Source organism: Pan troglodytes, chromosome 16 (assembly GCF_028858775.2).
Source record: "Pan troglodytes isolate AG18354 chromosome 16, NHGRI_mPanTro3-v2.0_pri, whole genome shotgun sequence".
Classification (NCBI taxonomy): Eukaryota; Metazoa; Chordata; class Mammalia; order Primates; family Hominidae; genus Pan; species Pan troglodytes.
In genome coordinates, this window is record NC_072414.2 from 60716514 (window position 1) to 60729356 (window position 12843).

The 12843-nt window shown below is 48.8% G+C and overlaps 1 protein-coding gene across 1 annotated transcript in view; it reads left to right on the forward strand.

Moving 5' to 3' along the window:
* The window catches only part of CORO2B (coronin 2B), a 148623-nt gene extending 136844 nt beyond the window's left edge, over positions 1 to 11779 (forward strand). Inside the window, exons 9-12 of the mRNA XM_009429434.5 lie at positions 2683 to 2795; positions 3129 to 3219; positions 3398 to 3537; positions 9818 to 11779. Of these exons, the coding sequence (XP_009427709.2) occupies positions 2683 to 2795; positions 3129 to 3219; positions 3398 to 3537; positions 9818 to 9949 (476 nt within the window). The 3' untranslated portion in view covers positions 9950 to 11779. The remainder of the gene's footprint in view (positions 1 to 2682; positions 2796 to 3128; positions 3220 to 3397; positions 3538 to 9817) is intronic.
* The last annotated feature ends 1064 nt before the right edge of the window (positions 11780 to 12843 follow it).

A 12843-nucleotide genomic window follows, 5' to 3' on the forward strand; every position in this document is an offset into this window, starting at 1 on the left:
CCTGTGGGTCTGGTATTATGGACAGGGCCTGAGGGCCAGCTTCAGGAACATCGGGGCTGAAAGGGCCTGAGAGCCCACTCCAGTGACCAACAGCAAAATGGAAACCAAAAGATGTCCGAAGTCCTAATCACCATTCCATCAACTTTACTCTTCCCCAACTCTGTCATCCCCACCTCCTTCACTGTCACTCCTGCATCAAATAGTATAAAAATCAGCCTGGACTTTGGAGTCAGACCTGGGTTTACATTCTGGCTCAGCTGTGCACTTAATCCCTCTAAGTCTCAGTTTCCTCATCTGTAAAATGCGGATAATCAAACCTTCCTTGAATGGCTAATGTAAGGCTTAGAGACCATATGTGCAAGGTACCTGGCAGAGCACTTGACTCCTCCTGCTCCTTCACATAGTTGTTCAACAAACAGTTATTGACCTCCAGCTGTGTACCAGACCCTGCACGAAGTCCAGTGGCAAATAAAACAGAACATGGCCTTACTCTCATGGAGATCACATTCCACTGAGCAGGAGACAGGCAATAAACAATAAGAAAAATATTGGATGGGAATGAGTTCTAGGCAGAGAGTCAAATGGTGTGCTAGAACAGAAAGTGACTGGGGGCTACTTCACCCCGGTGGTCAGGGAAGGCCTCTCTGTGATGATGATATTTTAAGTTGAGCTCTGAAAGATGGGAAGGAGAAAGAGCAGCCCCAGCAGGGGGAATGGTTAGTGCAAAGGCTCTGTGGCCAGAATGAGCCTGGCATGTTCTAGGAGCAGAAGGGAGGTCAGTGTGGCTGAGCGTGGTGTAGACTCTGTGATGTAGCAGGAGATGGGGGGAGGATGTTAGGAGACTGTCGGAGAGGGGGGCAGGGGCTGAATCCATGGGATGCATTAGCCTGGGAAAGGAGTTTGCATTTGATGAGGAAATCATTATGGGGAGGGTTCTTTTTCTTGAGTGGGACATGAGACAACATGATGGGATCCGAAATGTTAGTTAAGATTGCTCTGGCAGCCAGGTGTGGTGGCTCAAGCCTGTAATCCTAGCAGTTTGGGAGGCCGAGACAGGTGGATCACCTGAGGTCAGGAGTTCGAGACCAGTCTGGCCAATATGGTGAAACCCTGTCTCTAAACCCTGTCACCAAAAATACAAAAAGTACCTGGGTGTGGTGATACACCCCTGTAATCCCAGCTACTTGGGAGGCTAAGGCAGGAGAATCGCTTGAACCTGGGAGGCAGAGGTTGCGGTGAGCTAAGATCACACCACTGCACTCCAACCTGGGCAACAGAGCCAGACTCTGTCAAAAAAAAAAAAAAAAAAAAAAGATTTCTCTGGCTTCAGTAGAGAGAATGGATTTGGGAGGGGCAGGAGGAAGACAGGGAAACCAGTTAGGAAGAAGTTGCAGACTTTTAGGCAAGAGAGAATAATAGGTGGGGAGAAGGAAGACGGGGAGAACAGGATGAATCCAGATGTTTAGAAAGTAATGTCAGCAGGACTTGCTAAGGTATCGGATATGGAGGGGTGGAGAGGAAAGAAGCAGGAAGGACTCAGAATGACTCACTTCATCCTCATCCTCATCCTCCTCACCTGTGACCACTATTGAGCATTTGCTGTGATGTAGGCACTTCTTGTAGACTCAGAAAAGTTAAGCAACTCACCTGAGGCAGGTCTTCTCTGCTAAGTAGCAGAAGAAGAACTCAGACCGAATCTGCTGGCTCTTAATCCCATTTGGGAAACCATTTCACCCCTTACCTGCAGCTCCTGGAATTCCTTTATGTTGAAAGAGCAGGCTTCCAGCCCAGAGGAGGAGAGGCAGAGCCTTAACTCATATTCACAATACAGGGAAAGAAATGAATGTGGTCTGTGCTCGTCACGGTGCCAGGCAGTTAATGAGTATCTTGGAACATATTCTGCTGATCACCTCAGGTAGGGCCACTGTTGTCCTCCTCGAACCAGCCAAGGAACTGGAAGCTCAGAGAGTTGTGACTTGCCAAAGGACTCCTAGATGGAAAGGGGGCAGAGTCAGGATTCAAACCCCGTTGGTCCACCCCTAGATAGAGCTGTGCTCCTAGCACCACACTGCCCCTCGTCCCCATGATAGATGTTCAGCAGAGGCAGCTGTTAGGGACATGTGGTAAGTGAACCCACACAGGAAACATGTGCACACATTGTTGGTTCTAGGAGACATAGAACAGAACAGCAATCTTAGGCTGCGTCCAGACCTCTAGGGTGTATGGGGAATGGCCTCTCCCTCCTTTCTCTCTCAGGACTGGAGACACAGGAGGCTTAGGGATGACTGTTCATTTCAGAGGGTAATGGGCTCTGTGGCCCTGCCCCTGCTGTGCTCTGTGACCTTGGGTAACCCCTTGCCCTCTGACCCTCTCTGGACCCTCATCTAGAAAAGGAGTGGGCTAGATTCAAATGTTTCTGCAGTTTCTTCCAATTCTAAAGGGTCCAATTCTAAAGCACGCACTGTGGTGAGGCAGGTCTGGCCCAAGGAGCTTGAGAAGTGACCACCCAGAGACAGAGACTGATTGAAGGCGCCCCGGTCTACCCCCTGCCCTCTGCATGGGCCTTTGCCTCCAAACCTAAGTACATTCCTCAGCCTTTCCCCTGGCCCAGAACATCATGGGGTGATGTCACTGAGACGCAGTTTCTGGGACCCCATGGAGCCACATGTGTGCCTGTTACAGGGGTCATGCCCAAGCACGGGCTGGATGTGTCAGCCTGCGAGGTGTTCCGCTTCTACAAGCTGGTGACTCTCAAGGGCCTGATTGAGCCCATCTCCATGATCGTGCCCCGGAGGGTAAGTGGGGCTGGGCTGGGCTCCTGGAGGGGGGCCTGCATCGCCTCTTAGCCTGCTCACCACTGACCATGACCCTGGAGAAACCCAGGTGAGAGATGTGCTGTGGACTGGGGTCTTCAAACCTAATTTGGGGTGAGGGGCATTCTCAGATGGGGACAGTTGGGTTTGCTCATGAGTGCAGTCAGGTAGTTCCAGGAGGGAGACACAGTGCAAAGGCATAGAGGCAGGAGAGCAGGTAGCGTGATTGGAGATCAGTAAGAAGAGTCTGACTGAAGAGTAGGGGCTTTCCCAGCAGCCCCCCATGTGTCCTCTCTTCTGCTCCTCCCACTGTAGTCAGATTCCTACCAGGAAGACATTTACCCAATGACACCAGGCACGGAGCCAGCACTGACCCCGGATGAATGGCTGGGAGGCATCAACCGAGGTACCACAGCGGGGGGCTCCACAGAGCACAGGCGGCTGCAGCCTTTGCCTTCAGCGCAGCTCACCTCAGTTCTCCCTGTCTGTCCCCCTGTTTGAACTTCCCTCCCACCCAGCCTGCTGGACCATCACCTGACAGTCCATGGGATCGTCAGTGAGAGCATTTCCCTTGCCTTCTTTAGATCCCGTGCTGATGTCTTTGAAAGAAGGCTATAAGAAGTCCTCAAAAATGGTATTTAAGGCTCCCATCAAAGAAAAGAAGAGTGTTGTGGTCAACGGAATAGATTTATTAGAAAATGTCCCACCCAGGACAGAGAATGAGGTAAGGAATGTAAGTTATTACCTCCACAGGCCCTGGAAGAGCAAGACCTTTACATTTCAATTATGGGCTTCAGGCCTTTAAGCCAGTTCCATTCTGAGACATTTTTCTTTCTGTGACAAATGCCATAAGTAGCCTGATATTGGCTTCTGATGCTTCTGACCCCAATAAATAGAAGCTGGGATGTCTGGAGATATCGGTTCCCCACACCACCCCCACACCTCAAATTCACTAACCCACAGTTATGCATCTCCTCATGAACCCGTTTCAGAACGTTGCTGTCATTTGGAGTTCCAGGAGTTATAAATTCCTGACTAACAGGGGCAAGCCCGGCCTCGTGTATCACAGCCCTGCCTCCCTCGCTGGCGTTGCAGCAGTGCTGGAGTCTGACGCTTCCAGTCTTTGTGGAAGAGACTGGGTGTTTATGAAGGTGCTCTCTGTACCACTTGGAATGGGAGCAAGCTCTTTTGGGGCAGCTCGGCTGGGCCTTGTCCATGTCCCCCAGCGGTATTTCCTTCCAGCCCACACCCCCATTCCCTGATGCCAACATGGTTTAGCTCAGCTGGGATTCACAGGATGCCTACTGTGTGCCAGACATAAGGCCTGATACAACTGAAATGGAGATGGCTGCATGACCCCACCTGCATTTGAATCCTGGCTCTGCCATTTCCTGGCTGTGACTGAGCAAGTCTACTGACCTTTATAAGTCCATTTCCTTGTGGTAAAATAGGGATATGGAAAGCTGTGAGCATTAAAGAGATAATTCATAAGTGTCTAGCACTCTTCCTGGCTCATATTAAGTGCTCAGAGAAAAAGGTCACCTGTATTAGCTATCTACTGCTGTGTAACAAATTACCCTAGAACTTAATGGCCTAAACCCACAAATGCTTATTAGCTCACAGTTTCTTTGCATGCCCGTGGCTGAAGGTCTCTCATGAGGGTACAGTTACACTGTCCACTGGGGCTGGAATCACATCTGAAGGCTCAACTTCCAAGTTCACTCATGTGGTTGCTGCTAGGACTCATGTCCTCAGGGGCTATTGGAGTGAGGGCCTCAGTTTCTCCTTGGGCTGTTGGCCAGAGCTTCCCTCAGGTCCCTGCCATGTGGACTCCTCCATAAGGCAGCTCACAACAGGGTATGTGAGCAGAAGAGCAAGAGAGGGCACCCAAGATGGAAGCTACAGTCTTTCTGTCACCTAATCTTGGAAATGGTATCCCACCACTTCTGCCCTATTCTGTTCATTTGAAGCAAGCTATTAGGGCCAGCCCATGCTTGAGGAGAGGGGATAAAATGGGAGCCATCTTAAACTAGACAGTCTATACCACCAACTTATGCTATCACTATTTTTTGTTTTGAGACAGAGTCCCACTCTGTTGCCCAGCCTGGAGCTCAGTGGCACAATCTCAGCTCACTGCAACCTATGCAGGTTCAAGCAATTGTCCTGCCCTAGCCTCCCAAGTAGCTGGGATTACAGGTGTGCACCACCACACCCAGCTAATTTTTGTATTTTTGGTAGAGACAGGGTTTCACCATGTTTGCCAGGCTGGTCTTGAACTCCTGACCTTAGGTGATCCACCTGCCTCGGCCTCCCAACGTGCTGGGATTACAGATGTGAGCCACCACACCTGGCCCGCTATCACTATTATTAATAAAAATAAGACCCTTCTTGACCTCTGGGACCTCACAGTCTTAAGGGGGAGATTGGCAGGTAACTTGATAATTGCCATAAAATATGCTTGTATGCCATTGTAGAGGGATATTCAGGGCTAGATGAAATGATGTGATAAATGGGATTTGCTTTAAAATAACCCCTGAGGAAAGTGGTGCAGTGGAGGTGGGTGGCAGTAGAGGCGAAGTAAGAATGGTCATACGGGCTGGGCGCCGTAGCTCATGCCTGTAATCCCAGCACGTTGAGAGGCCAAGGCAGGTGGATCACCTGAGGTCAGGAGTTTGAGACCAGCCTGGTCAACATGGTGAAACCCTGTCTCTACTAAAAATACAAAAATTAGCCAGGCGTGGTGGTGCGCACCTGTAATCCCAGCTGCTCAAGTGGCTGAGGCAGGAGAATCACTTGAACCCAGGAGGCAGAGACTAAAGCTGAGTGATGGGTACTTGAGGGTTCATGGTGCTATACTTTCTATTAATATAGATATATAACATTTTTCATTTAAAAAATTTTTAAGTGTTTTCTTGTATTTACTTATTTATGTTTTAGAGACAGAGTCCTGCCCTGTCTCCCAGACTGCAGTGCTGTGGCACGATCATAGCTCACTATAACCTCAATCTCCGAGGCTCAAGCAATAATCCCACCTTAGACTTCTGAGTAGCTGGAACTAGCGGCGTGTACCACCATACCCAACTAATTTGTTTTTAAACATTTTTGTAGAGACAGGGTCTTACTATATTGCACAGGCTGGTCTTAAACTCCTGGGCTCAAACAGTCCTCCCACTTTCGCCTCCCAATGTGCTGGGATTACAGTCATAAGACACTGCGCCCAGCTATTTTCTTGTTTTTAAAAGAACTCTACTCTTTGAAGATAGAGACACAGGGGTCATTGTGATAGCCCAGGAGGGCAATAACAAGGGCCTGAGCTCAGTTCTGGCACTGGGTCTGGAGAAGGCAGGGTTGAATAGTCGTTAAATCAAGCAATATTTTGCTGTAGACTTGCCTATGGAATCAGAACTGAGAACCTGGAGGAAAAGCTTAAAGGGTCTCAGAGCAGACAAAACAGATGCCACAATCTACACCAAAGTTGTGCATCTTCCTCGCTGGGAAGAAGCTTTCTCAAAGCCTGCTGACTCTGCCTTTATCCACAGTTTTAATCATCACAGCAGTTCGGAAGCAGCCAATTAGAAAGTGGGGCTGTCAAAGGTGGACACATTGATCTAAGTGTGAGGAAACAACTGACAGCTTGATGCAAGGGAAAAGTCCTACAATTGTACAACTCAGGAACTTTACTAAAAATCGCTGAATTGTAAGCTTAAAATGAGTGACTTTTATGGTGTGTGAATTACACCTCACTAAAGCGGTTTTTTTGACAAAAGTGGACCAAAAAACAATGCAAAGAAATTTTGAGAACTTGGAAGACACAAGACTGTGTAGAGTCATTTAGTGCAAAGGCAAATAGCATGTCATCCCTCTCAACAGATGTAACTGGGACTGGTGGTTTGTTAGTTAACAAAAAATATTTTTTTAAGTTAGTTAAAGGAGGCAATCATGGCTGGGCATGGTGGCTCACGCCTATAATCCCAGCACTTTGGGTGGCTGAGGCGGGCGGATTGCCTGAGGTTAAGAGTTCAAGACCAGCCTGACCAACATGGTGAAACCCTGTCTCTACTAAAAATACAAAATTAGCCAGGTGTGGTGGCGCACGCCTGTAATCCCAGCTACTCGGGAGGCTGAGGCAGGAGAATCACTTGAACCCAGGAGGTGGAGGTTGCAGTGAGCGGATATTGCACCATTGCACTCCAGCCTGGGCAACAAGAGTGAAACTCTGTCTCAAAAAAACAAAAACAAAAGGAGAGAATCATAAAAATGATACATACATTCTTTTTTTTTTTTTTTTTTTTTTTTTTTAGACAGAGTCTTGCTCTGTCACCCAGGCTGGGGTACAATGGCACAATCTTGACTCACTGCAACCTCCACCTCCCGGGTTCAAGCAATTCTCCTGCCTTAGCCTCCCAAGTAGCTGGGACTACAGGTACCTACCACCATGCCTGGCTAATTTTTGCATTTTTAGTAGAGACAGGGTTTCACCATGTTGGCCAGGCTGGTCTTGAACTCCTGACCTCAGGTGATCCACCTGCCTCAGCCTCCCAAAGTGTTGGGCTTACAAGTGTGAGCCACGGCGCCCAGCCAATAGATACATTTGGTTTTTTTGTTGTTGTTGTTTTGTTTTGTTTTGTTTTGAGATGGAGTCTCACTTTGTCTCCCAGGCTGGAGTGCAGTGGCATGATCTCGGCTCACTGCAACCTCCACCTCCCGGGTTCAAGCAATTCTTTGCTTCAGCCTCCCGAGTAGCTGGGATTACAGGCACCTGCCACCACACCTGGCTAATTTTTATATTTTTAGTAGAGATGGGGTTTCACCATCTTGGCCAGGCTGATCTTGAACTCCTGACCTCGTGATCCACCCACCTCGGCCTCCTAAAGTACTGGATTACAGGCGTGAGCCACCGTGCCCGGCCGATACCTTCTTTAAACCATTTATGTTTGTTTTAAACATAAAACATGCGAGGTGCAGTGGCACCCCTCTAGTCCCAGCTACTCAGGAGGCTCAGGTGGGAAGATCGCTTGAGCCCAGGAGTTTGAGTCCAGCCTGGGCAACATGGCAAGACTCTATCCCTAAAAAATAAAAGTAGGCCGGGGTGGTGGCTCACACCTGTAATCCCAGCACCTTGGGAGGCTGAGGAGGGTGGATCACTTGAGGCCGGGAGTTCAAGACCAGTCTGGCCAACATGGTGAAACCCCGTCTCTACTAAAAATACAAAAATTAGCCGGGCGTGATGGCACACACCTGTAATCCCAGCTACTCCAGAGGCTGAAGCAGAAGAATACCTTGAACCCGGGAAGCGGAGGTTGCAGTGAGCCAAGATCGCGCCACTGCACTCCAGTCTGGGTGACAGAGCAAGACTCTGTCTCAAAAACAAACAAATAAATAAATAATAAAAATAAAACATATACATTCATTTAGCATATTTTGATGCAGGACCAGGACCTTTTCTTCAAGGAGGCCCTCCCTGGTTGGAATCTGCCATGTCTTTCACACAAATCACACCTTAACTCCCATTTCCAGTTTCCATTTCTTTTAGGTAGAAAAATAATTTAAAGTTCATCTGAAAGCAAAGTCCTAGTTTTTACAATGTTTTCTCTCATCTTTTTTTGAGACATTGAGGTATAATTTGCCTATGGTAAAATTCATCCTCTGTAGTGTGTCGGTTTAAGAGTTTTGACAAACACACACAGTCACGCAGCCACCATCAGCCAAGATATAGAATATTCTCCAGTCTTTTAGGGCTAGATCTTCCACACCCAATTCGGCCACAGTTTTTTTAGCATCACCTTTATCAAGATTTTCTAAAGCATTTAATTAAGTTTTTATAGAAACAACAACTCTCTTTTTGTGCTCATTTCATCAATTTATATTATATTTCATTAAATTATGCAATTACAATAACAAATGTAATTCACACCAGAAAGTTTGAGACCAAACACAATTGACTGTGGGTAACATTCAACTCAGGTGTGCAGGAGCCTCAAGGCACCTGCTGCCTTCCAGGGCTCGGCGTTTTGTGGACATCTGTCAATATGCTTTACAGGAGAAATGGAGGCGGGTTAAGCTAGAGAGTCATTGGGGTGAAGATCTGCCAGGATAGCTGTACATGAATCCCTGACCAGTGCAAACTTTGGTATTCTTGTCATAGTTCCTCATCAGTAGGGAAAAAGCTAGATTCCATTCTGTATCCTGAGCCTCCTTAAGAAGAGAAGGATACAAAGCATTTTAGAAAGTTCTAAATTATCAACACAAGCCGGGCATGGTAGCTTACACCTGTAATCCCAGCACTTTGGGAGGCTGAGGTGGGTGGATCTCTTGAGGTCAGGAGTTCGAGACCAGCCTGGCCAACATGGTGAAACCCAGTCTCTACTAAAAATACAAAAATTATCCAGGCATGGTGGCACATGCCTGTAATCCCAGCTACTCGGGAGGCTGAGGCAGGAGAATTGTTTGAACCCAGGAGACAGAGGTTGCAGTGAGCCGAAATCATGCCACCGCACTACAGCCTGGGCGACAAAGCGAGACTTTGTCTCAAAAATAAATAAATACATAAATTAGCAATAATAATGTAATAATATATGTAATACATGTAATAATACATCTATTATGTATTATTATACATCTATTATTATGTATTATTATAGATGTAATAATACAACTATTAATACAATGGTAAAGAAAAGCATTAAGTTAGGACCCAAAAAGGGACAAGCTTGGGATATTTGGAAAACTGGACTGTTTGGTCACTCCTTTTTCAGTGATCCTGAATCAATTAATGACGCAGGTTTTGTTGCCTACCTCACAAGGGAAAGTAAGAGCCATGGACTGAGCTAGAGATGGGAGAGGTGCAATAAATGCACCTGGGGAGAATAAATGTATCAAGCAGTGGGAGGCCTGGGGGAATGTGAGGGCACGGGCGGCAGGCAGCTGGAGACTCACCTGGGAAATCCTTGTCTCACCTGCTCTCTCCTGGGCCCTCCTTGGCCCCCTCTCTTCCTCCACCCCAGCTCCTTCGAATGTTCTTCCGGCAGCAGGATGAGATTCGACGGTTGAAAGAGGAGCTGGCCCAGAAGGACATCCGCATTCGGCAGCTCCAGCTGGAACTGAAAAACTTGCGCAACAGCCCCAAGAACTGTTAGCTCCCCAGCTGGGCTGTTTTCTAAGCCGATCTCTCCGTCGTTTCTACTCATCCCTTAACTTCTCCCTTACCAGTGACCCCAGAGACAGAGCCAGGACAGGAGTGGGGGCCAGCCTGAGGACCCCCGCCTACCACCTCGAGAACTGGAAGCCAACCTCTAACCTCCTGACCTCATGCTAATAAAAGTCCCCAGCTTCTGGAGACCCCCCTCCGGCAGCCCCTTTCCCTGCCACCCCAGGAGCCAGGCTTCCCCTCAGCTGGGTGAAGACTACAGACTCCCTGGGGTTGGCAGGGGCTCCATCTCAGTGGACCAGGAAGCAAGGGGGGAAGCGGGATCCCAGCTAGACTTAGAACTTGGACTTTTCCCCTGTGAAGGGGGCTGCCAGGACATCTCAGCCCTCCCGCCTGGAGCTCTCAGCATCACTGAAGGTACCACAATGTAAGTGCTGGACTGCAGGCTGCAGTGATCCCTCTTTCGTCCCACCCCCTCTTCCCTCAGCAGCCCTGGAAGCCTGCCTCACCCGACGAGGACAGCAAGCGGCCCGGCTCCTTTCTGTCTCTTCCCTTCCCACCCTCTTGTCTTCAGGGAATTCAGAGGATTGCTCTCCAAGGCCATAATGACCCCTTGCCTTCCCCATGATTCTCTTCAAAGCTCTTGCACACCCTTTTCCCATTCAATTTGTGAGCCAGGCAGGGTAGGGATTAGTGTCCCCATTTGACAAATGACAGAACTGAGGGTTGCAATGGGGAAATGACTTATAAAGTCACCCAGCAGGTCAACAATGGGCCCACGACCAAGACCCTGGGTGTTCAGACCCCAAGGCCAGGGCCTTTCCCGCTGCATCAAGATGCCAATCCCTTTGTGGGCTTCACCAGTGCCCAAGTCTCTATGGAGAATGAGAACTGGAAGCCACTGCTACCGTCTACCCAGCACCAGTAGTGCCGATGTGCCACACTGCCCAGTTGAGGCCCCTCACGCTCTGTGCCCCTAGATCCTTCAGGTCCCCACCCTCAGCTGTCACCACCACCCTCCCCAGGGGACTCCATCTGAGATGAGGCCTCGTCCTCCTGGAAGCTGAGGCTGAGAAGGGTGGAGCTTGGCCCTGGGGAAGGCAGACCAGGGTCTGATGGCTTCTAGGGATGCTCTGCGTGTGTCTCAGCACCGCTATCTCAGCCACTTTCAGCCTTATGCACGTGGAATGACCACAGCCACTCGCATCCGTATAGCACTTTAAAGTTTCTGCAGTCCTTTGACACATAGGATCTCATTGAGCCTCACATCTACTCCCTTCTGCAGATGAGGAAACCGAGAGAAGTGGCCCAAGGTCACGCAACTCTGAGACGCCACATTTCATTTGATCTTGTACACATTTTCTTTTATTCCTTCTTTTTTCCTCCTTTCATTTCCCACTACGCACAAAGAGTTTATAAACACTGTTCTCAGAAGAGTCACAGTTTGGGGTGAGATCTGGAAATCAAGAAATAGGTGTCCACTCTTTTCTTTCATTAGCTAGGATCTACTAGATGCATTATACTCCATACCTGCTTTTCCCATGGCCGCCCTACGGAAAATCCCATCCACAGAGGCCAGGGCTACCCAAGCCCCTCCAGGTGAGCTGGGCCTTTCCTCTACGAACCTCCATCCTCCCAGCCAGCTACAGTAGGGCCTCCTCACCCCGTACCCCACAGCTAGACAGTGTCAGCACTCATCTCCTCCTCCCACATTTCTGGAGCTTTTTTTTTCTTCCCCATTGACCTTTGTGGTCTTCTGTGATTATTTATGCTGCCTCCCAAGGATAGAATTGAAATAAAATGTTTTCAACTTATCAAACCTGGGCATAGCCATCTCATTTAACCCCAGTGGTTCCTGTTCTTGGTCACCATGGTACCTTGATGGTCAGCTCCCCACCCACAGCTCCTTTGCCTTTCTGGAATGACAACCCACGTCTGTACCTACAGATATAATTTCACACCTTCATTTATCTCAGCACTATTGACATTTGGGGCGAATAATTCTTTGCTGTGGGGGCTGCCCTGTACATTGTAAGATATTTAGCAGTATCCCTGGCTCCACCAATCAGATGCCATAGCAACCCTCATCCAATTGGGACAACCAAAAATGTCCCCAGATATTGCCCAATGTCCCCTGGGGTGTCAGAATCACCTCCCGGTTAAGAACCACTGTTCTACCGCTATTCAATAGATGCTGCCCCGTGTTGGGGTCTGGGTGAGACCAACGCTCTACATTGGAACGGTGCCTTGAAGTTTATCAGGCAGGATTCCACACACTTGACTCATTTGATCTTCATAGCAGCTCTAATTGGTAGGTCCGATTATTCCTGTTTTCAAGAAAAGCAGTCAGGCCCAGAGTGGTGACATGTTCAAGGTCATTCAGCCAGTGTAGTGGGGGAAATACACAGGGACTGGGTCTTATGAGCCAGAGCCAGAGAAGGTCTGTGTTCCCAGTCCCCAGCCAGACTCAGAGCTGGGCAGAGTCTGTTCTGCGAGCGTGGCCGGGGCCCATTCTGAGACCAGGGATGCTAGATATCCTCAGTCTCTCAGTAGTCCAAGGTTGTCTTAAATAAGAGTTGTCAGGCTGCAAAGTGAACAGGCACCCGGCAGTGTGTACACCACAGGAAACTCAGAAGAGGCAGAAGAAAGCAGTGTGGGCCTTAGAAAAGGGGTGAGGAGGAAAGGATAAAGGGCTGCAGAGGAACAGTGGGCAGGACACCGGGAAGGGGTGGTCCAGGCCTGGCCCTGCCCTCGACTAGTTGTGCAACATTGAGTAAGGCTTTTTTTCTCCCTGGGCCCCATTTTCTCCATCTATAAAATGAGGGGATGGGACAATTTCTAGGGTCCCTTCCTGGTGTGTCATCCTAGGTTTCGTTACACTAG